Consider the following 26,159-nt stretch of genomic DNA (forward strand, 5'->3'; position numbering starts at 1 on the left):
TACCGTAGATGTAGGCCGTGTGGTGACCCACCAAAAAGTGCCTAGAAAATGAATTTCGTTCCCACGACTTGGGTCTACTTTTTCAATGCATTTTTGCATAGACAATACCCTTGTGGACTTTGGGTTAAAGTATCTCCGCACAAAATCCTGCAGTATTTTTTCACAAGCCAGAAATGTATATTAAAGTGAATAACCAAAAAACGAAAATCTTTTGCTGCTATTTTTGCTTGTAAAATATTGAAAACTGATTTTGGCAACACAAAATCTTTCTCAAATGTCATAAATACATGTACCTAACATCTGAAACAAGTATTGGTGCCTTAGTGTACTCATGTTTGAATTTTGATCATGAAATGTATAAAGAAAACGCTTCTACTGAAGTGATTGGCGCCCAGCACAATGAAACATACACATAGCACATTTAGCTAAAAGCTTATATTTCATACATAGAAAATGTCACAACCTACTGTGTACTGAAAGGTAGGAGAAAAAAAGCAGCACTCCTTGGCCCAAAATGGCTGAAAATCAGCCCTCTAGATTGGAATAATGCCAAAAATGGACTACAGTAAAATAAAAACACTAAAGCTCCAAATTATTACAACATATGGTATGAAATATGTATTAAAATACCACAGTGTGTCACAGCTTGTGTAATTTGTACATCAACCCTCCCACCCACCCCCCAGATCAGGCCTTCTGTGTCACTCACAGGTATGAACAGAGAAATGTTGGTTGACAGTGCAACGGCAGCTAAATAGTATACAAATATGACAAAATATGAAAGTGCAGACTGCATCTCCTGTGGATGACCACTGATCACACCATTGATGGATTTGGGGCACCAACTTGACTCAATGAGTATATCTTGCAGCCCTGCATCACCAAACCTTTTTCCTAAAATACCTAGGAAGGACATGTATGTATGTTCAGAGATGTTGCACTTGGTAGGGCAGTGAAAAACCAGCTGGGGGAAATCAGGGGTCAACCTCCGCTTCAATTTATCCTGCCTGCAACATAAAATGTTAGGGAAAAATGAGCACAAGTGTATCAATAAAGACGTATTAACAATGATCGCCAATTTAGTTTAAATATACTCTCATAGACGTTTTTGTGAGGGAATACATCTATAATATACTTTTCAGCATAAAGGTTTTTGTTTTGTTTCCCAGAACTGTCAAAGACACACATAGTATTTGAGTTACCTGTAGTTTGAAGCATCAAGATCCTCATGCTTCTTCACTGTGTTTACGAACATCCTTCGTAGCTGGTTTATTTTCAGTACCTCTTGGTCAACTATAAGCCATGGCGGATGACTCTCACAGAAGATCTTGTAGCGGTCAGAGAAGGGTGGTTCATTCACACACACACACACACACACACACACACACACACACACACACACACACACACACACACACACACACACACACACACACACACACACACACACACACACACACACATTATAGGTGCAGTAAGGTTACATTCACATAATCCTGGCATATGACTTCACAATACAATAAACATGTACTCTATGGGTATAAGTAACACCCTCTCCGCCATATATGGCGGCTGCCAATTACAGCACAATACTTTGCCAACCTTTTTGCCTCCTTCTTGGGCATCCAAAGTTGTTGAAACCCTCTAACAGCCAGTATGTGGGTATGTCCTATAGGCTGCCAAATATAAAAACAAATAGTCTGCACCTAATAGCCCAGCTCTGAGATGGTATGTAGTAGTGGCTGCTATTTAATGACCTTTGTCATAAAGGCTTCCTCTCGGCTAGAGTCAAAGCAAAGGTGCAGGCTATCTAATACTGAAATGACACACGAATGTTTAAAATACAGTAATAGCACCCATACAATCATAAAATGACAAATCAATATTTGACAGTTTGTTTACAATCTCTTACTTGGCCATATTGCCAATTAGCTTATGGGCTTTATCAGCACTGGTGAGATGCAGTGGTGGATATTCACTTGAGTACTGTACATGTTTTAGTACCTGTACTTTCAGTGGTGTAAAGTAACTAAGTACATTTACTCAAGTAGGCTACTGTACTCAAGTAGAATTTTGAGGTACAGTAGTTTTACTTTCACAACGCCACGTGTGAGCTTATAGATAGGCCTATGCTATTTTCAATTGCTTTTTTTCATGTGATAACATAAAAAATGATTTCAGTCTCATGTTAAAATGTGTCTCCCCCAAATAAATCTATTTAAAATAGCAGATCTACAAGCTCACAACACGTTGTGATGTGTTGTGAGCTTGTAGATCTGCTATTTTCAATGCTTTTATCTGATAACACAATAAATAATTTCAGTCTCATGTTAAAATGTGAGAGCTTGTAGATATGCTATTTTCAATTGATTTTTTTCATGTGATAACATAAAAAAATGATTTCAGTCTCATGTTAAAATGTGTCTCCCCCCAAATAAATCTATTGAAAATAGCAGATCTACAAGCTCACAACGTGTTGTGATGTGTTGTGAGCTTGTAGATCTGCTATTTTCAATGCTTTTATCTGATAACACAATAAATAATTTCAGTCTCATGTTAAAATGTGCCTCACCTGCTGACGTTTCTGTTTGAGAGAGTTGATCCTTCTGCCGTTTTCCTCTCACATTAATCACATTAATGTATTTTTGTCAATAAAACGCGCTGGTAGAATGTTGCGTGAAACCCAGCGTCCTCAGGAGGCTTGTAAGAACCCATCCACACAATGTTGATGTTTATAAGTAACGTTGATGCACGTTCTAGTAGCCCTGAAACATTCAACCAGTCCAGGTGTTTGCACTTTCTCCATTAACGGCCCGTACATCTACATAAACGTTCATATTTCAGATTTAAAATGCCTACCCATGGCCATGGATGTTACAATTATGTACGGGCCCAGAGAAGTACCTGTATCTTCCGTATTGTTCAATAAAAAGCCTGTTAATCCGATCGGTAGCCATTTTCACCATATCCTTTCAACCATGCGACCCTATCGGATGGGAGGTGTATTGCATTCTGATACATTATAAATCTATGAGAAAATGGCCACCGATCGGTTAAGAATACTCTTTATTGAACAATACGGAATATACGGGTACTTCTGCGGGACCATATAGAATTGTAACATCAATGGCCATGCGGTAAGCACTTTATATTTGAAATCTGAACGTTTATGTAGATGTACGGGCCATAAATGGAAAAGTGCAAACACCTGGTTGAAGTTCGGTCGGGACAGACGACCGTCGTGTATCCATGGCTTGTTGTTCATGTATCCCATCTTGTCCGTGTAAATTCCTGAACCTCTTCTTTCTGGACAGACATAAGATCCATATAGCATCGTTTCGAGTCCTTTTGACGTGCTTTTGAAGGATATTGTCTTTGTTTTGATGTATTTTCTTCGGACATTACGGTTGCTATGGCCGTTGTTGCAGGAAGTGGTGAGGCGGAAGAGGCGACTCCATTGGTTGTAACGGGAATCACGTGTCAAAAACCGCACCACCGCTTTGAATGTATTACTGCGCTGCTAAGAAAATAGTACCGACTTTTAAACTCTAATTATAAAAATACTGCGCCGAATCAGATGTCGGTACTTTTTTTTCTTACTTACTACCAATAAATCTTTTTTAAGAAGCAGAGATTATTCAGGTCCACTTGATGGGAACGAAACTGAACGATAAGGGGGTAGACAATACGGCCTAATGGTCGATGAGCAGTGGTGTAAAGCAACTATACTTATATTTACTCAAGTACTTAAGTACAATTTTGAGGTAGCTTTACCTTACTGGAGTATTTCCAAATTTCAGTACTTTTACTTCTACTCCACTACATTTCAAAGGCAAATATTGTACTTTTACTCCAATACAATTATTTGAAAACTTTAGTTACTAGTTACTTTGTAGATTTTGATTATTTTTACGAAACATACATTAACCACTTTCAGCCCACTTCAACATTTTGGCTATTTTCATAAGATTTGAATACATTTGAAAAAATGTGAAATGAGCCATTCTGCACAATGAGTACTTTTACTTTTGGTACTTGAAGTACATTTTGATAGCAATACTTTTGTACCTTTACTCAAGCACATTTCTGACTTGTAACAGAGGATTTTTACATTGCAGTATTTATACTTTTAAGTAAGTACTTTTTCCACCACTGTGGATGAGTCATACGTCAGCTGAGAAGAACTCATGCTTCTCAGCGTGTGCGTTCAGTTGGGAATATGCGTGCGTGCCGGGTATATTTCTGGTAGGAGACTCAAAGAGACTCCTTTGAGTCTCCTACCGGATACATTAGCTTTCTGCTGGTAATCACATTATTGGCTTAGGAATGCGACAAAAACTAAAAGATCTCCACGAATTCAATGCTTGATGGGGTGTGTAATTGATAGAAAATAAGTCATTGTTTGGGTGAACTACTCCTTTAAAGGGCTAGGACACTAAGGTAGAGGTTTATTTATGTGGAGGCAATTCTTTCTTATTTCTTGTACACCTTTGGAGTTACCTCATGTCAAGTTAACTACACAAGCCAAACCTCTACCAAAGTGGTCTAGCCCTTTATATAATAATAATCAAAACAAATCATTATGGAACATCAGAGGTACATTTTTGTATAGTAATTATTTCAAGTCAATCTGATTATATTTCAATGAAACTAATACTCTTCTTGACTGACTTTCTTGGGTTCCAAGGTACCAAGAAACCCCTTTAGGACCTCTGAAAACCACAGTGTTAGACAGTGTGCCTGAAAGAAAGAACCAGAGCCAGAGAGATAGAGAGATAAAGAGAGGGGTCATACAGATACTAGACCATTAGACAGGTGGCTTGCAGCCAACTGCTATCCAATGCACATGAAGTCATTTCACCTTTTCAGATGTAATGACATCATTTGGAGCCATAGTAATGTCGCATTGCAGCCACAAGTCTTTTATCAGTTCAGTTAAAAAAAAGGGCTTTCTTCTCCTTTAAGGCATAGCTTGAATGACATGGATGACAAGAGACAGTTCCACCTCTCTGGATGAATTCAAATAAGCACGCACGCACGCACACACACAAGCATGCACGCACGTACACACGCACACACGCACGTGCGTTTAATTTCAAGGGCTAAGTAAGTCATTCACATAAATTAAAAACAATGTTGGAGACGTAACCCAATACATGCCGACAACTTGAGTAGTGTGTTTGCTTGCCCACTTGACTGACCGTTCTGGGAAGCGCATGGGGGGGGGGGGGGGATTCTTAATCCGTCCCGGTGTAACTGATCTCTCTGTGCTAATCCATCCGTCGATACAGCCTCCAAGATCCAGTTCCTCATGAAACTGTAAGCTCAGGTTGTAAATCTGTTTGGTTTGTTTTTTAAAGAGAAACTATTTTTAGGTTTACTATATTCATATCATATCATATTACTGTTCACTGACTGAATTATATGAGAGATTAGTTGCAGAGGTTCACACGCACGCACGCACACACGCACACACACACACACACACACACACACACACACACACACACACACACACACACACACACACACACACACACACACACACACACACACACACACACACACACACACACACACACACTGATAATGTGATCAAAGCTTTGATGTGTGTTTGATTGTGTCAAATTCACTGAGTCTGGAAGTATAGTTGTTTATCTCTATGTGTTCTGTTCATCCTCTATCATTGTCTCTCATGTGGAGGTTCTACTGTGGTACTTACTTCTATATTTAGCTTTTAGTCTTTAACAGTCATTCTTTGCCTGAGGTGCACATGTGTGTATGTGGAGTGACATCATGCTGCTTTCATCTAACGACGCTATCAACTCCTGATCCGTGTCAGCACTGCTCCAGTTTCCATATTTTGTCCAGCTGCTGCGTCAGAATGTGGGTGGGACTGAACTGCAGAGAGAGAGAGAGAGAGAGAGAGAGAGAGAGAGAGAGAGAGAGAGAGAGAGAGAGAGAGAGAGAGAGAGAGAGAGAGAGAGAGAGAGAGAGAGAGAGAGAGAGAGAGAGAGAGAGAGAGAGAGAGAGAGAGAGAGAGAGAGAGAGAGAGAGAGAGAGAGAGAGAGAGAGAGAGAGATGCTTGATGCCCTTGTGTTCCAGTGATTGGCGATCCATTCATTCACAGACAGAAGAGAAAGAGAACAAGTTTGTTCAGACAGACATACAAAAACATTCAACGGCTTATACAGTAGGTACTGTAACTGCAATTGTGTGTGTGTGTGTGTGTGTGTGTGTGTGTGTGTTCAGGCATGTGCATGTGTCAGGGGGATAGTTTGACCCCAGTTGAAATGTGATTTGAACTTGCTTACCTCATAATAAAACAGACCTACTGTATCTCTATTAATGTTTTGTTTGTTGGATTTGATCTTTCTGTATTGTTGAACTTTTAATGTAGATTTGATCTGAATGGAGTGAGAGATGGATGAGGTGAACTGTCATAATGCATTATAATGCTGTTATGATGCGGATGATGATGATTATTCTATCTATCTACCTATGTTTCTCTCTCTCTCTCTCTCTCTCTCTCTCTCTCTCTCTCTCTCTCTCTCTCTCATTCTCATTTGTATCTCTCCTCTCTCCTCGTGTTCTAGACTTTTCTTTTTCTCACCCCTTGCACATGCTTTCATGCATTGCCATGGCAACTGCATTTGATCTCTCCTACCCCCTGGATAGCACTCCATGTGAGTGCTATCCTCTCATCACCCCCTTTTCTGTACCGCGTGTGGCTCTGAAAGAGGCTAGCCATGTGCTGTATATAAGAGGGTCTGTCTGCAAAGACGGAAGAAGCACCAACAGTTTTTTACTTTTAAGTATCAAGATTGCAATGTAGAAATACTCTGTTACAAGTAAAAGTCCGGTATTCTAAATGTTCTTGAGTAAAAGTGCAAAAGACTGCTATATTTTTATATTATATTATGATATATCATGTTGAATTGTTGAGTTAAGGAGCTACAGGTGTGCATTTCAATGTGTGAGCTTGTGTGTGTGTGTGTGTGTGTGTGTGTGTGTGTGTGTGTGTGTGTGTGTGTGTGTGTGTGTGTGTGTGTGTGTGTGTGTGTGTGTGTGTGTGTGTGTGTGTGTGTGTGTGTGTGTGTGTGTGTGTGTGTGCGCGTGTGCGCGCGAGATTAGAGCTGACGTGGGGCATTTCCATATTTTTACAGTTTGGCTCTGAAAGAGGCTAGCCGTATATAAAAGTGTGTGTGTGCGTGCGTGCGTGCGTGCGTGCGTGCGTGCGTGCGTGCGTGCGTGCGTGCGTGCGGAGCTAATCTCACAGACCTCTGGACCAAGCAAAGCCGACACACTGCACACTGCAGTAGTGCCCCCACTCTACTTTTTTTCCACACTAAATATTCATTCCAATTCCATGAAGTCAAAGGGGCTTGGATTGGGCTGAAACCGTGCCCAGATTTGGAGATGACTGATGTCATCCTTGTGACGTCATAGATGCACATATAAATTCTAAAAGATTAGTTTATGCGCCTTTATTGTCATTAGATGTGTTGTCTGCTTTGGTAGCTGGAATCACTTGGAGCACTGCCCAAGAGTACTTACAATCTATGATGGCAGTCAAGTATAAGTAGGATGACGGTCCTAATATTGGAATATTTGCCTACTTTTTCCGGGTAAAAAAAAAGTTCCTTTAATGTCACGTTGTAATTATTGTAATTACCCTTTTCTATTTAACAAATACTATTTGTGGGGATATGTAATTGGTTAAATGTTGTTATTGATGGGCATCATTGGTTGAAAAAAAAAGGCAACACACGCGTCAGTCAGGTCACAGGTGTGGCAGCACTGCGCGGAAACTGTCAAAAGTAACGTTTAGCAAGCAAAACTTTTTAAAAATAAGGTTCAGGATCACCCATGGAGGAGAGGGGATGTTAAGAGGAATAGTAATGATGAAAAAAAAAAGAAAAAAAAAATGATTAGTAGAAATTCTAAGAGAATTCTAACAGAAGTCACAGCGGCCGGGGTGACCATTGTATGCCATAACATGATTGTGGAGCTAAACCTTCCTCCGTCATGTTACCTGATTCAGAGATTCAGCTACAAAAACAGTGTGTGGCCGAAGAAAGAGTGCTACTATTGTGGCGTACAAAAATCTGTGTATGCAATGTTAGAAACGAAGAATGGTGCAATTATCACATTCTTCATAATTGTAGGATGAATTCCTCTGACAAGCTTAATCACTGAGACATTGAGAGCATATAGTCAGAAAAATAATACAAAACACTCCAAGAACTGATTTATTTTATTTTGTGGCCAGCTGTCAAATGGCTTAATGAGTGCTGGCCTACTGTCAAAGAATATGTTTTGTCCCTTGGAGAAGACAGCTGCCCATCAGAACTTGGGAAGTTGTTCGCTAATGACATGGATGGCAAGGGAGAACCCTGTGAACTCCAGGCATACGCTATGTTTTTGCTGAATACGCTGTTTTTTAAGGATGCAGTGCTTGAAGTCGAGGGGAATGAGTCAACTGTCTGTGAGCATTTCAAGCTCGAAACCAATCTAAGATGTTTTTAATTATTCGAGACCAGCACTCTCCTGCTGAGGTTTTCTACTGCACAGGCTGCTGCAATGGAAAAGGACTTCGGAGAGTGATCGCTTACCTAAACAAATGGTTTGATTTCTCTGATCAGAATGACCTGCAACACATCTCTCGCTTGGCTGTCAAGAGATTAGTCCGTTTCCATAACTTGGACCTCCTTTATGATGAGTTTTGTGTTATGCCGCCACAGTGACGAGAGATCCTGTCGCAACAATGTGGACAGTATGACTGAAGCATGCATTGATGCCAAACAGAAGGTGCCAGCTTTTTGCCCCTCTTTCTTGTCTTTTCAAGGGACTCCTATTGAGATTGTTACCACCTATGAATATTTAGGTTTCACTTAGATGAAAAAACCTTACTTTTAAATATTCATCTTTTTTTAATATAAAAGATGACATAAAAAGTTGTTTTCTTTCTCCTAAGGAACACATCCTGTTTGTCTTTGTTATGAAACGTCTCGTAGCTGCCACCTTCTGGCCTGTATTGGATTATGGGGATGAGTTGTTGAATGAACGTATCAGCTAATTCTTTGCGCTTGTTGGACCCTCCGTCTATCACGGAGCCCTGAGATGCATAACCGGTTGTAAACCACTGTAACCTGAATTCTTTAGTCAATTAGTCATCATTACCCATTCGCTGAGTTTTAAACTGGTATCTTTTCATTTACAAACCCATCGTTTGGACTGCTGCCTAGTTATCTATCCACCTACATGTCACATGACCGTTACATGTCATGTTGCTCTCCCCGTCCCCTCTGTCCTTACAGAACTTGCTAAGAAGGCTTTCTCCTACTCTGCCCCGCTCAACATGGAAGACGCTCGAGCTGGAACTGAGGCTGTCCAGCTTCTCCTTTAACATTTCACATTTGTTTTTGCTAAAGCGGGAGTTGGTTTACACATAGAGGTTTTTAATCTGGTTAGCACTTAACATTTACATTTTTAGGAAGATCTGTTTTTATCTTGTCTTTGTATTCATTGTCCTGTAACTGTGTGATCGTTAGCTGCTCTCTTAAGATTATCCTGACTGTTTACAAAGCTCTTATAATGGGATGTCCCTACATTGATGACCGTACAACCCATCTTCCTACCTCCAGGTCTCCTAGCTGTCCCACTGTGCCTTTGCTGTCAGCATTCCCATCCCTATCTGCCTCGTCTGTCGACTCCTTTAACCACTTGAAGCCTAGCATCCCTCTTCTGGGGTGTATTGGGCGAAACTATTTAGTGCCCTTGGGAGTCTGGTCAAACGAAGCCCTAACTAACCCTTGGGAATCCGGTCAATTAAATTAAAGGGTTTAAGTGGCTAAATCTAGGCACAATACACTTTATTCTCTAGCTTTTACTCCCCCTGATAGTATTTATCATTGGTTGTTGTTATTGTTTCTACATTTTTTATGTTTCTTACTGTGTTTATTGCTGAATGCTTGAGCCTGAGTTGTATGTCTTGTTTATTGTTTATCTTGATGGTTTCTGTATTTGTGAGTTAGCTACCTCCTGGCCTGTACAGCACTTGGTTAATGTGCTTTTTATACATTTACATTTGACTAGACATGTAAAATACAATAGACTCAAGTGCAGTGTGTGTATGGGGGAGGGGGCACACACTAAAGGGAGAATCAAAGAATGAAACCTAAAAAAAAAAACATGGTAAAAGTTACCAGAAGCCATGGTAATTGTATTCCCATGGCTTCTCCACAAATGGTCTTGTGTCAAATGGAGGACGCTGAGTCCAGCATGATGTCAATGTCAATCCTTTCCATTTGGAAAAGCGCTATAAACTAAATTCATCGTCATCAGTCCTGCCAAATAGTCGCTCCATTCCATCTCACACCTCGGACCACTAAAGGCCCTTGCACCATGAGGATCAGTAAGGACCTGTCCTGTAGCTATGGTTGCTTCCCCGTCTTGGGGTTTTCCCATAGCTTGGATTGCCCTGGTTGTAGTCACATCCACCACCGCCGCCACCATATCCGTATCCGTATCCAGAGGAGTAGTCATAGTTGCCGTAGTTGCCATATCCAGTGTATCCACCACATCCTTGATTACCGTAACCTTGCTGATTCCAGTAGTAGCCGGTCCAGCCCTGGCTCCGACCCCCACGACCCCGGCCTCCCCCCCGGCCGCTATAGCCTCCCCGACCGCCTCCGTACTGCTGCTGCTGGTAGACCTCCTTCGGCTGGGCGATCTTCAGCTCACACTTGCTCCCCTCGATGTTGTGAAATTTCTTCTCTAGACACTTTCTCACGGAGGCCTCGTCTCTGTACGTGATGAAGATAAAAGCCTTCCGCTTCTGCGTTTTGATGTCGATGGGAAGCTTGATGGTGTCGATCTCTCCAAAGCTCCCAAAGTAGTCCCTGATGGTGTCCTCGGAGGTGTCGGGGTTCAGACCCCTGACGAAGATCTTCTTACACGGCTCCTTCTTCATGGCCATGGCCTTCTTGGGGTCGATCTGTCGCCCGTCCAGTCTGTGTTCTCTCTGCTCCAACACCTTGTCCACCCCGTTGGCGTCTTTGAAGAGAACAAAGCCGAAGCCTCGTGAGCGACCGGTGCTGGCATTAGTCTTGATGGTACACTCCGAGACTTCACCGAATTTGGTGAAGTAATCCTTCAAGTCCTTTTTACTCGTGTCCCAGCTGAGACCCCCGACAAACATTTTGCCTGCGTCATCTTCTCCTTTGCTGGCGTTGATCCTGCCACCATCCCCGGTTTCATCGCCCCATTCATTGTCCTGAAGAGAGGTCAACTCGGCATCATCTCCACCCTTGTTGACGTGATCCACTGACATCTCCATAAACTGTTTCTCAGTGATGACTGGCCACGCAAATAAAAGACTATTATATGAAACAGACGGAGACCTGCACATCAAAATGGACTAGCTCCTGGTTATGTCTGTATTTGACAAACACACACATCAGAATACCGTGACGTCAGGCATGGCCTTACAGTATATGGTCTGTGTGTCAGGCATGACCATATATGGACATATTTGTCCTGACACACAGACCTACAGACAAACAATTCAATTTTATTAAAGTGTGAAATCACAACAAGTTGTCTCAAGAAACTTTACATGTAGAGAAGAGACCCGACATCCCACCCTGAGCAAGCAATTTTGCGACAGTGGCAACGAAAAACTCCCTCTTAACTGGAAGAAACGTCAGGCAGACCCTAGGCTCTAGGGTGGCGGCCTTCTGCCTCGACCGTGTCGGGGGAAAGAAGAGAGAGAGAGAGAGAAGGAGAGACAGAGGAGAGACAGAAAGAGATACAGTGCAAGTAGTAACAATAACAATAGTAGCACATATAATAGTGTAAGATAGTATATGATAATATAATATAGTACAGCAATAATGTGTATACAGTATATAATGGTATAATATAAGAATGTTAAGATAGTATACAGTATAGTGTAGTGCTATAGTGTAGTGTAGTAGAAATCCACGGTGGTGCTCCATGGAGAGGCCCGGTCCGCAGTCACAGTCTTGAGCCGCAGCTGGGGGTCCGTAGTGACAGTCCATGGACCTGCGATGTGGGAAATAAAAGAAACTCTGTAGAATTAGTGGCAGGCCTTACTAGAGCGTGAATCCGTACAGGGTTAATTACGATTGTACCAATGGGACACAAACCCACACAACCAACAGACAACTTGAACTTTATGTAGACAAGACGAGCTGGCACAGCGTTGTTGGGGTTATTGCACGTCACTTCTGCCACGTCAAATAGCGTGTTTTTGTTACACAGCACTGGCCGGGTTAAAGCAACTTTAAAAATACTCTCTCTCTTGCTCTTGCTCTCGCTCTCGCTCTCTTGCACTGAGCAAACTCTGGTCTGATCACACACAAGCCCCTTCTCTCTCCCCCTCCCCCAATTTGCTCTGATGTTTGTTATTCCATTGCTCGGGATGCAGTGGGTCGCTGGTCTGGTCTCTCTCTCTCTCTCTCTCTCTCTCTCTCTCTCTCTCTCTCTCTCTCTAGCAATGACGACCACGCAGACTTATCTTGGTCATTTGTTCATATGTTTACGTTTGTTGTTACTTTACGTTTTTTTCAGTAATTGTGTAGACTGATGCTAGGTTCTTGGCGCTCTGGTTAAGACTGTCTGCTTAATGCCTAAATTGTAAACTCTCTCTCTCTCTCTCTCTCTCTCTCTCTCTCTCTCAGACACCGGCCACATAGACCCAGTGCTCATAGAGCGTTTCAACACCCCAGGGTTCATCGGTTGTCTTTCGCGAGTGCAGTTCAACGGAGTAGCGCCCCTCAAGTCTGCCCTGAGAAACCCTGTGCCTCCCCAGACCCCGCCCACAGTCTCAGAGCCAGCGGCAGCCTCGCCCGTCTCCTTCCAGGGTAAACTAGTAGAGTCCAACTGTGGGGCGTCGCCTCTCACCATCCCACCCATGTCTGCTGCCACGGACCCCTGGCATCTGGACAACACAGGTACTGTACACCAGACACACTGTGAGCTTTTTTCATTCAACTCTCATTTCATAGTTTTTGTCATCTCAGTATTTAACCCACTACATTTTTATTCTTTGGCTATTCAAAAATAGCATAACACTTTAATGCAAATCTTTGCTCCGGGGGGGAGGGGGGGGGGGGTCCCTGGAACAACATATTTTGATGGGGATCGGTGGTGGTTTTTGACAAAGACATTTGTTTTTTTTTGTTTTGACATTTGACAGTTACAAATGTTCGCTTTAAAAACTATATATATTCAAAGTTTTGCACACATTTTCACGATTTAAAAGAAATAGCAGATCTACCAGCTCGTAGCTATGAGCTTGTATATCTACTATTTTTGAATAGCCAAAGAAATCTAAGTCAGTCCTACACGCTCGCACGGCAGTGGCTCCTGAGGTAAGCAAGACATTAAACCCTGTAGTAGAATAGTCCCCACTTCTAGGGGTGTTTTTTTGTCACTGTAAATGTATATATAATAGGCATGTAGCGATTCGCTCAACTCGCGATACGATTCCAATCACGATACTAGGTTCACAATACGATTTTCATGATTGTTTAAACACAAAATTATTTTCCAGACAAATGGAAATATCTTTTTATTATTATTTCTCGTACACAAATCAAGTATTTTCTTCTCTCTTTTTTTTAATTTAATGTTTTACAATATTGTGTTTTCTCTTATCCTCTTTTCAATACAGTAGCAAATTACTTTTTTTAAATTCTCTTACAAAGATCCTGTATTTTCTTTCCCTTTTTTTGTACGGGTCCTCTGCTATTTGCATCGCGATACATTTTTTATTAAATCGTCACCAGTTTGAATCGATTTACGATAAATCGTTACATGCCTGATATATATGTACATATGTGGAGTTTGTCGTCTGCATTTAGCCATCCTACAACAACTAGGAGCAGTGAGCAGCCATTCTATGGCGCTGGGGGAGCAATTAGGGGTTAAGAGTCCTGCTCAGGGATACACATCGACACATTGTTGCCTGGCCTGTAATCGTACCTGGGACAACCAGTGGCTCTGGCCGCCTCATCTTGCGTGGTTTGCATGGTTTCCTCTGCCATTGGTGTGTGAATGTGTGCGAGAATGGGTGAATGTAATACACATTGTAATTTGGATAAAGGTATGGCACTATGTAAATGTACCATTTACACACACACACACACACACACACACACACACACACACACACACACACACACACACACACGCGCGCGCGCACACTCATGCACACACAAATAATGCACGTCACATAACATTGTAACATAAGCCACACACAGATTGATAAGGTCTGTGTGTGCCTGCGTACGTGCATGCGTGCGTGCGTGCTCGTGTGCGCGTGTGTGTGTGTGTTCTGGGAGCTTGGCCCCGACTTCCATGTAAGGACCACCGGGCTGTCTGAGAATCGATCAGGTCCATTGATCGGCGGCTCTGGGTCCAAAGTCAACCGCCAGCGCTATTCCATTTCATCTCTTCTATAATAACCCTCTCATTCTCCTCTTCCTCTTCGCTCTCCGTAGATAGATGGAGTGGATTAGTAGATATTTTCCCCTCCTCTCCAGTTTCCGCCATGCATTGATTCTGGAGGTTATATTCAAACAGATCCAAGGTCAGCTGACAGAATGTAATCAGTCTAATTTCCCTCCTTCTCCTCCTCCTCCTCTTCCCTCTCTTCCTTTTCTACTTCCTCTCAGTCTTGCTCAGGTTTCCGGGCTGCCAGTCATGGGTAAAGCAGTCCGCAGCAGAAATAGCTACCTGGTTTTACAGTTTTTTTTTCTTTTTTACTGTTGTGCATCACATTCTCATCCCTTACTGGCAGTGGTGGAAAGTAACTAAGTACATTTACTCAAGTAACTTAACCTTTGTGGAATTTTTACTTTACTGGAATATTTCCCATTTTCAGTTTTCAGTTTACTTCTACTCCACTACATCTCAGAGACAAATATTGTAATTTTACTCCACTACAATTATATATGACAGCTTTAGTTACTAGTTACTTTGCAGATTTAGATTATTATTACAAAACATACATTAACCACTTCAGCCCTATATACATTTCGGACATTTCAAAATAGCCGATCTACAAGCTCACATTGCGTTGCCATGTGACGCATTGTGAGCCTGTAGATCTGCTATTTTCAACAGATTTGTATAGTTGTTGAACTTGTGATATGGGACATTCTGCATAATGAGTACATTTACTTTTGGTACTTTAAGTATATGTTGATGCATTGCCAATACTTTTGTACTTTGGACTTTTACTTGTAGCAGAATATTTCTACACTGCAGTATTGTACATTTACTAAACATTTGAGTACTTTTTCCACCACTGCTTACTAGTCATATTTTGAAGCTTGGTGCCTTTGAATCAGAATCAGAATCAGAATCATCTTATATTGTCACATCACAGGTTTATATGAAGAAGTGGGTGAAATGTGTTCTGTGCAAGCTACGTCGTTTTTGTTGCTTTCAGGAACAGCAAAAGAAAAAGAGGGAGAGCGAGGACAGAAACAAGAAAAACAGAGAAACATGTCGAGGATAGGCAGAAAAATATATCTACATACAGTATTATATATATTCTTTGAGACACACATATGGGTATTTCGGGGCGTGGCTGAATCCACCATTCCTTCACCGGGTGAAACAACACATAGCTTTCACCATTGAAATTGCAGGAATGTACACGTTAATCCATTGTATGGGTTTATTTCGTCATAGCGCAACGTATGGTGAAGTAATGTACAGTAGTGCAGGTAATTGAAACAACCATATCTTGTGAAAAATGACAATTGGACCGCCAAATATTCTAAACTTTTCACGATTCTGCCAATAATCATATTCTTTGAGACACATCCGAGTTTGGTCAAACAAGGGAATCACGTGACGTTGATCCCCTTCCCCTATTCGCTCATGCTAGGACATGACTAGCCTGGAACCAGACGAATCTGCCAGTGCAAAAAAGAAATGCCCTCTGCGATTTGGTTGTACAGTAGGTCTAACCAATTGCGTCCAGAGCCATTGTTTTGATCCAGCCCTCTTGGAAAAAAAACGTCCTCATAGAAACTCATATCCACGCCGTGATATAGTCTGGCTACGCGATGCTAGGACATGACGTATGTGTAGGCAGAAGAATACATAGCTTTCTTTCTTTCTGTCTTCCTACTGAATGTTCCATTCATTCTCTTGCTGTCTCTCGGTTCAGATGCAGAATTCCCCTTCAATGAGGAGAGGGTCATCCCTGATGGTGTCAACAGGAACTCTGCAATCATCGGAGGTACAGGGTGCTCAGATGTTTTTAACTAGGCTTTTCCTTTCAGCATAGGCGACGGGTAATGAAGGCTAGGGTAGGCTAAGCCTTCCCAAATGTTATGCTGGGAAATTCTGGGAATTGTGCAAATTATATATAATATATGTGCGCAGCATTATTTAGTTAATGTTTTAATAATAAATCAGTAAAATCAGGCAAAAATAATTATTAAACATAACCCTAACCTAACCCTAACCCTAAAACCGCAATTTTTCGGCGCCCGCGGGCGACCCCCCCAGCGTCAAGGCAGATCTCCTAGCCTTCCCAAAAAACCGCCTATGCCTTTCACCCTGTAACTCTATTAGGCATGTAACAATTCACTCAACCCACGACACAAAATTTGTATTATTATTATTATGTTTTATTATTTCTCTTACACAAATCCAGTATTTTCTTGTCTCTGTTTTTTTTTTTTTTTTTTTTTACAATACAGTGTTTTCTCTTATCCTCTTTTCAATACAGTAGCAAATGACTGAAATTTTCTTTATCAATTCTCGTACAAAGATCCTGAATTGTATTCATTTTTTTGTCTTGTCCCGATTGAACCCCCGGCTGTGTGCATCGCAATATTTCTTTTAATAAATCGATTTAAATTGTCACCAGTTTGTATCGATTTTAGTTGATTTACGATAAATCGGTACATGCCCACTCTTTATATATGTTTGGTTGCTGTCTCCTCTGCAGGCATTATCGCGGTGGTGATTTTCACCATCCTGTGCACACTGGTGTTCCTGATTCGCTACATGTTCCGTCACAAAGGCACCTACCACACCAACGAGACCAAGGGCAGAGGAGACTCGGGCGAAGAGTCTGCCGACACGGCCATCATCGGCACCGACAACCCAGACACCATCAACGAAGCAAGGAAAGAGTGGTTCATCTAATGGCCACCTGTGACAACCCAGATGCCATCAACGAATCAAAGAAATAGTGGTTCATCTAATGGCCAATCACTGAACCTATAGGGAGCGGAGAGGCAGTTTATCCAAGATGGAGGCAGGGAGGTTTAAATTAAGTGACTAATCGCAGGAGAGGTAGAGGAAAAAGTAATCCAATGAGACAAAGATAGGTGGGGATGTGGAGAAAGATGTACAGAAATCAGGTATTTTTTTATATCAAGAATATTAGAGTGAATGGGGGACAGTTATTATTCATGGAACACAGAGATGAAAGTATACGGTATGTACAATAATGTACATACTAACTAGCCCCTCCTTTGTATTGTGTTCGGGAATTCTTTGACTACTGTATATGACAAATAATCTGTGCTAGCACAGATTTATAGCCAATCTCCTTTGGATCTTGATTTTATTTTCTAAGAAAAATGTTAATAAACATATAAAAACTCTTATATTGAACACTGAAAAAATATCACATGAACATGCCAAATCATTTATTCATCAGGCTGCAGTTAACAACATTCTGTCAACTCCAACAGTAGTTCTAACCAGCCACTTGGTCCTGTAGAATTGGATATGGATGTCCTATATTACTCTGTAACTATGTGTTGTGTTATTTACTCTTTTTGTTAAAAGGTTACATTCACACATCGATTTCCCATGCAACGTGATGAGATATTTCAGATCTATATAATAACTATATAATACTTCTGAACATTGCATTTTCATTATAGAGCTTTATGCTTAAATTGTATGACATTTGATTGTATCCGTGTGGCTCTGTGGCAGAACAGAGAGGTGTTTCTCAAAGCATGATGAGACATCATGACATTCCATCATTGAGTTGATTTGTTTGGCACGGCAACTTTTCTTTCTTCTCAAATGAGTGACTCGCTCCATCAGTCTTCACACAACTCAAACTCCAACATTTGCGGCCCAATTACCAGAGAAGAATCGTAACGTGTTGCAAACCACTGTATAGTAAATAATATGTTCTCAGTCATAATGTACTTCAAAAATAAATGAAAAAGAAATAATACAAATACATTTCAGATTGAGTTCCCAGAAGCTCTTGCATAAAAATGGGAGGAGTCTACATGGTCCGCATCTAGAACTGGTGCCATGCAATGTTTTGGGGTAAAAAGAAATCATGTATCTTGTGATTTGTAGAAACATACAGTGCCAATGTTTTCTTTGCCAAAGAGGCTGACAGTTGTGCTAGATATGCCAACCCTGGTTCTTATGTGTCATTCATTATTTGTTTCAGAAATGTGCATTCATTGTTCTACTTTGGGTTATTTAACTTTACTCCGTGCTGATGGTAACTGTCTGGTGGCTCAGCAATGACCATTATGGTACTTGTGAGTAGGATTGGGATGCTGTACGATTTGAATGATTCGGGTTCCTTAACGAATCCCTCTTAACGGTCCGATTCCTTAACGGTTCCCTTATATATGGTTCTCAAAGTGAGGTACAGGGACCCTCCGGGTTAATTGAGGGGGTCCATTTGTACAGTCTCCGAGTTATGGTGGTCCTTGAAATTAAAAAGCTTGAGAACCACTCTGACAGTGTGTTAAAACCGGTTCTGTAAATGGTTCCAAATGTGATGGAACCGATTCTGGTTCCTCAATATTGAATTGGTTCTTCCGGTTCCGGATCCCAACCCTACTTGCGAGTCGCGGGGCCCCCGAGTTCTGTCCAACTCCCGTCTTGTCTCGCATCTCCTTCTTCTCTGCCCAAGGTTGCCTGTCTCTCTACACTCTCCTATCTAAATAAAGCATTAACAAATGACGAAAAAGTTATTTAAAAAAATGTACTCCGTTCATATACCTGTACATTTTAGTTCCAATTGAAGTGTGTGTGTGTGTGTGTGTGTGTGTGTGTGTGTGTGTGTGTGTGTGTGTGTGTGTGTGTGTGTGTGTGTGTGTGTGTGTGTGTGTGTGTGTGTGTGTGTGTGTGTGTGTGTGTGTGTGTGTGTGTGTGTGTGTGCGTGCGTGCGTGCGTGCGTGCGTGCGTTTTATTAGCTTGACCTTTTCCACTCATTTGGTAACCCATTTAATGTTACTATATTGTCTTTGTTATTGTATGATACGGGGAACAATTATATTTACATAATTTATATTAGTTATTGTTAGGTTAATATGTGATAGTGATTTAGTTTCCTGTCAGCGAATGTGTGTGCGTGCGTGCGTGCGTACGTACGTGCGTGTGTGAGTGTGCGTGTTATTTATGTTCTTGTTATAGGCAGCCATGGGTCGAACCGTATTTGCAAACACTTTTTGATATTTTGTTTCAGCCAAAATAGGCTATGTAGTAGGCGTCTAATGATTTGCCATATGCAACAGTGGACATTTAGCCAAACACAGTAATCTTACAGTAAACCTGTTTTGTATAGTTAATATCTTACCTTTATCTGGACTGTCCAAATCCAGTGACCTCCATGCATTTAGCATTCCAAGCAGTTTGAAATAGAACTACTACTGCATCTAACATACTGTAGCCTACTTCACCCATGGTGCGGTCCGGAAGGAGCAAGCTGTTAATTGGCTATTGAAAAATGTTGTGCCTTGAAGCCATTTAGCCTTCCCCTACTCAAAACATTACACAACGTGCACTGCTGCCTGTTGGAGGCATTTTCATTTGAACTTTAGCTAAAAGTTTACACGATCATTTTGCAAGTGCTGTATTTTCCACTATGAATGGAGAATGGTGAATGAAACTCAGCCACAAGCCAGTACAATAATGTTAGAAATGCATTACAGAATGAGGCACCCAAGACGAATGCACAAATTGCACATAGTATATAAAAACATATTATCCCCCACTATTATTGAGGTTTTATACACCATACAAAGGACCTGTTAAGCCTCTGTATGTTTTTTTTTAGAGGTTTACTGGTTAATCTTCTGCTTAATTTAGGCACCGTAATGATTCTTTATAGCACAAAGGTGCTCTATATAAGTGCTATATTGTATAGTAACAAAAGAGGTTCCCCTATGATTACAAGCCAAATAACAACTCTTAGTGCTATTTAGCACCATTTTTGTTTATTGTGTAAAATGACATGGTGTTAGGATTTAGGTATGCTTTGTGAACAGTGAGCTGACTGTGTTGTCATATATGCTCTCAAAGGAAGTATGTTTCATTGTTTATAATCACATGTTTATGTATGTTTGTTATTACCAATATTGTTTACTTTTGTAAGGCACCTACTAACAGTAGGTATCAAAGTCACAACTGACTGCCATTCTGTGTTGTGTTTGTGAATGAGCTTTTTGTATGTTTTGTAAAATGGCTGTGCATTTTTTTCTTTCTTTACTATTGATGAATACTACATTTACAGCTATATATAGCTGGTGGACATATCCTCACTTCTAGGGCCTCAAAAGAAAGACATCCATACAAAAGCATCAGCCCCACTACCTTGAATCCATTAACCATTTCAACCTGGCATTCCTATTTTGGACTTTCAAAGTTTTTACTGTCGCACATTATAAAATCACTGAAGAGTATTTAACATGAAGGAAATATGTTTGATTATAACTCTATTATCATTATTATTATTATTATTATTATTATTATTATTATTATTATTTTACAATGATATTATTTGAACCCTCAGAAACAATCACAGTATGAGGTTTGACCATAATGATGACAAGTACAGACAAATCCATAACCTGTGTTTTGCTTTCAGTTATTTTGCGTTAATTGTTAATTGATTCAATAAAGCACCTTTGATCTTAAATATGCCATATTTCTCTGTGGATCCATTTCAATTTGCATGAAATTATAGCAGAGGTGGAAGTGAAGCTTTGATTCATAATTTCCTGAGCTGTCAATTATAAGTTATTGGCTAAATATATTCTGTGACATAAAAAGACCACCAAATATCTTTAACATGTACCAGCATTCCAAACCATGAATTCAATGTAATTTCTTGTTGTAAAGCAGCAGTGGTATTCCTTCTCTATGTGTACGATAGTAAAAAAAAACTAAAACTAAAATAAAAGAAGACGGGAAAAAAAAAAAAATGCCAATGAGCAAAACTGGTCCATGACCCATTTTGGGTCACAACCGTTACCCACTGGTCTAAGTTAAACACTGGTCTAAGTTGGTCCATGGTCAATTCATATGTCTAGTTCAGAACTGTGACCCTGCTTGGTGTAGTCAAGTGGATTGTGAGATTAGCCATGGACACACAGACACACACACACACACACACACACACACACACACACACACACACACACACACACACACACACACACACACACACAGGAAAAAAAAAAACAATCTCCCTTGTTTGTGGAAATAAAACACTGACTTACAACGTTCTTCTTTCTCAAGAGACAAGCCATAGCCAGATTAGCCACTTTACTTGTGAAGGTTATCACTGTCACAGGTTGGTAATATAACACAACTAACTGGTGCAGCCACAACATGTAAAAGAGAACACCCATGTGGGTGACAGTATGCTTTACAAAACAACATCAAATTATTGCTAAACTTGAATGGGGAGTTGTGTCATGATCCAAATAATACAGAGGGACATCTTTTTGACTATACAACCTACAGTTCAAGAGTAAAAGGCTAAAATGCAAATTGACCTCCATGAGCCGCCCCCCCCCCCCCCAAAAAAAAAACTTGGGGTAGAGTGTCTTCCATGTGCTACTGGGACTGTGCATGCAAAGTTTGATGCCGATCAGTCCAGTGATGTCCGAGCTGTGCACAGGCACCCAGACACACACAGACAGGGGTAAAGGTATTTGCCTCCCAGCCTGGCGGCCTGGAGAAGACAATAATATAATAGGATATAGGATTACATACATAACATAAAAAAGGGTATGAATGAATATAACTACATATGAGTTCTGAGCTCGAAGTGTGATTATCTATGTCCCTTGTGTAGGTTTGATGCAGGGCGGTTTCCCAGTCTTGTGGCAGAGGTACAGCAGTGGCTGCACAAACCCCATGACCACAGTGATTAACATACATATAGATGTAGCAAGTAGGGTTTCTTCATTAACCCATGTCTGTCCCTGACCGGCAAGACCGGCAATGGTAACGCCCCAAACAAAGGAAGCTACCAAAAATGACACCAGGATCACGCAGATGATAGTGAAGGCTCTCCTCTTCATGTTGCTGTCCCTCTCTCTCTCCCTCCCCGTATCCCCTGGCATGGGCTGTTTGAGAACCCTGAGAACGGCGAGGCTGCAGAACAGCATCACTGACACGAGAAACAGGTTTTCACCGACATGAACATAATATGACATCGCCGTGCTGTCTAACAGCACGTGTAACAGAGAAAATCCAATGACGACCAACCAGGCCAACGCAGAGCAAGCCGCCCTGTACCTGAGAGGTTTATACTTGAGGAACAGCACCGGGTGAACCACTGCCAGAAATCTCTCTACGCCGATGCAGCTCTGGAAGAGCGGACGCCCAGTGAACAGGAACCCAGAATGGAAGTAGACAAGTTGGGGAATATTCGGGATCCAACTGATAAGATAAAGCAAGCTGGAGAGGATCTCACATACACTCAGATTGAGTGTGAAGAACTCTGAGGCCAATGCACCAGCTGGTCCGGTTAATACCAGCCACAGAACCCAGCTGTTGATGGGGACTCCCAGGACCACGTTGATTGTTGTGCTGGTGATACGTAAAATGTGCACGTCGGCGTAGACGGAGGACTCATTTGATGTGTTCATTGTCCAGGCTTTGATTTGAGTTCACCCTCTCGTTTCACAGTTCAGCAGTCTTTCGGAGAGAGAGACAGAGACAAAGAAAGAGACAGATATTGATAAGAGTGTGTTGCCACTGTAACCCTCTCTTGACGAACTTCATAAAATAAAATAAATGTATAATAACTCTGTTACACCGCCACCAGACTATTGGCACAAGCAGAGACAGTTTGAATATTGAAACACCTCTACAATATAATACTAATCAAAACATCACTTCAAGACACATAATCAAAGCACCACTACACCATAATAGTAATCAAAACACCTCTTATACTAATCAAAACACCTCTACAACATAAAATTAATCAAAGTACCTTTACAACATAATACTAATCAAAACACCTTTACAACATAATACTAATCAAAGTACCTTTAGAGCATTTACACTAAACTAAATGCCAATACACACACATAATGTCAAATATATTTGCAATCAGACCTTGACTTGTGAAGTCCTCTTCTGTGTGCTCTGCTGTCAACACATGCACACCTGTTAATGTTATGCAGTGTCTGGATATGCATAGCCTGGCATAATATCACTGCGAGGGCAATAGTTTTTTTGCACCTTCAGATTGGTCTGGTTTCCAGGCTAGGATATGCAAATGTAGTCCTCATATTCTGACAGGCATCAACATTCATCAAGTGGCTGGAAGATATGTAAATAGTAATCATGTTCTGACGGGGCATGAATGTTCATCCGTTCATCAACACAATGCAAAACACTCTGCAGCACAAAGAAAATTAATTCATTTTTGGTGTCGGTCTCCCTACTGAGTGGCTGGTAGGACTACTGGTTGACAAATATCTCTTGAATGAGCAGTAGAATATTGCTCTCTTATTTGGGAGACTGGGGCTGGAAACCCGGGTAAGACATGGAACTTATGCATACCCACGGGAAGTAGGGGTGCTGCAGGGGCAAATCTGCATTATAAGCTGTCACAGAGTGCGCTGGGGAACACGGAGGGGACCCAATAGCAGGAGGCGGACACAAAAGTTGTAGAAATAATAATGCTTTACTTGGCAAAAGAAGCAACACAGGTACACCTGCTCGCATAGAGGGAATTAAACAGTGAACCGGAACACAGGGAGAACACAGATAGCAAACACCGGGCCACTCAGCGTTGTGACATAATTATAAAACCACTCGCATTTGGGCGCACAGGCGGATTCAGTCACACAATCAAGGAACACAAGGGGGGGAGGGTCAAGCAGAGGACAGGCCCAAACTGTGACAATAAGCAACACAATACAGAGATACATTATCCACAATTCCTCATCACTCTGCTCAGCTGTTTAGAATGCTCATTTGTTAGCTGCACGGGCTGCTTTCTCTAGTTGAACTTCTCTAGTTCAACGCTGTACACCCCTTTGCGAGTATTAGGCCAGTTGACACAAATACAAAGGGACCACATAATCAAATGAGCAAATGATGACAAACTGCGATGCAAAACCTAAATATTAAACAAAGGTAATGATTTATGTCCCTGTTAACTGATTGTCTGACAACCTTTCACTGTGTCTGTATTTTTGTTGTCTAGTATTTTGACAATACTGTGTTTTCTCTTATTCTCTTTTCAATACTGTAGCAAATGACTGAAAACTCTTTTTTTAATCAATTCTCTTACAAAGATCCTGAATTTTCTTCATTTTTTTGTCTTGTCTCGATTGCACCCCCTGCTGTGTGCATCTTTTTTTAATTAAATTGATTTAAATTGTCACCAGTTTGAATCGATTTTAATCGATTTACGATAAATCGTTACATGCCTACTCTTTATATATGTTTGGTTGCTGTCTCCTCTGCAGGCATTATCGCGGTGGTGATTTTCACCATCCTGCCATCCTGTGCACACTGGTGTTCCTGATTCGCTACATGTTCCGTCACAAAGGCACCTACCACACCAACGAGACCAAGGGCAGAGGAGACTCGGGCGAAGAGTCTGCCGACACGGCCATCATCGGCACCGACAACCCAGACACCATCAACGAATCAAGGAAAGGGTGGTTCATCTAATGGCCACCTGTGACAACCCAGATACCATCAACGAATCAAAGAAATAGTGGTTCATCTAATGGCCAATCACTGAACCTATAGGGAGCGGAGAGGCAGTTTATCCAAGATGGAGGCAGGGAGGTTTAAATTAAGTGACTAATCGCAGGAGAGGTAGAGGAAAAAGTAATCCAATGAGACAAAGATAGGTGGGGATGTGGAGAAAGATGTACAGAAATCAGGTATTTTTTTATATCAAGAATATTAGAGTGAATGGGGGACAGTTATTATTCATGGAACACAGAGATGAAAGTATACGGTATGTACAATAATGTACATACTAACTAGCCCCTCCTTTGTATTGTGTTCGGGAATTCTTTGACTACTGTATATGACAAATAATCTGTGCTAGCACAGATTTATAGCCAATCTCCTTTGGATCTTGATTTTATTCTCTAAGAAAAGTGTTAATAAAAATATAAAAACTCTTATATTGAACACTGAAAAAATATCACATGAACATGCCAAATCATTTATTCATCAGGCTGCAGTTAACAACATTCTGTCAACTCCAACAGTAGTTCTAACCAGCCACTTGGTCCTGTAGAATTGGATATGGATGTCCTATATTACTCTGTAACTATGTGTTGTGTTATTTACTCTTTTTGTTAAAAGGTTACATTCACACATCGATTTCCCATGCAACGTGATGAGAAATTTCAGATCTATATTGTAACTATATAATACTTCTGGACATTGCATTTTCATTATCGAGCTTTATGCTTAAATTGTATGACATTTGATTGTATCCGTGTGGCTCTGTGGCAGAACAGAGAGGTGTTTCTCAAAGCATGATGAGACATCATGACATTCCATCATTGAGTTTGATTTGTTTGGCACGGCAATTTTTCTTTCTTCTCAAATGAGTGACTCGCTCCATCAGTCTTCTCTTCACACAACTCAAACTCCAACATTTGCGGCCCAATTACCAGAGAAGAATCGTAACGTGTTGCAAACCACTGTATAGTAAATAATATGTTCTCAGTCTTAATGTACTTCAAAAATAAATGAAAAGGAAATAATACAAATACATTTCAGATTGAGTTCCCAGAAGCTCTTGCATAAAAATGGGAGGAGTCCACATGGTCCGCATCTAGAACTGGTGCCATGCAATGTTTTGGGGTAAAAAGAAATCATGTATCTTGTGA

General features: G+C 41.1%; 2 protein-coding genes across 2 annotated transcripts in view; one reads left to right on the forward strand and one right to left on the reverse strand.

Moving 5' to 3' along the window:
* Positions 1-18,937, forward strand: part of LOC311038540 (contactin-associated protein-like 2) — a gene marked incomplete at its 5' end in the record, with an annotated part of 239,631 nt that extends 220,694 nt beyond the window's left edge. The window contains 3 exons of the mRNA XM_084048113.1: positions 12,708-12,980; positions 16,214-16,285; positions 17,003-18,937. Coding sequence (XP_083904239.1) covers positions 12,708-12,980; positions 16,214-16,285; positions 17,003-17,202 — 545 coding nt within the window. The 3' untranslated portion in view covers positions 17,203-18,937. The remainder of the gene's footprint in view (positions 1-12,707; positions 12,981-16,213; positions 16,286-17,002) is intronic.
* On the reverse strand, positions 10,415-11,335 carry LOC311039032 (heterogeneous nuclear ribonucleoprotein A/B-like; the record flags this gene model as incomplete). Its single annotated transcript, XM_084048674.1, has 1 exon — positions 10,415-11,335. One exon carries the CDS (start codon positions 11,333-11,335, stop codon positions 10,415-10,417), a length of 921 nt encoding a protein of 306 aa, XP_083904800.1.
* Positions 18,938-26,159: the final 7,222 nt, after the last annotated feature.

The sequence above is a fragment of the Gymnoscopelus microlampas genome (assembly GCF_963454915.1).
Source record: "Gymnoscopelus microlampas genome assembly, chromosome: 22".
Taxonomy (NCBI): Eukaryota; Metazoa; Chordata; class Actinopteri; order Myctophiformes; family Myctophidae; genus Gymnoscopelus; species Gymnoscopelus microlampas.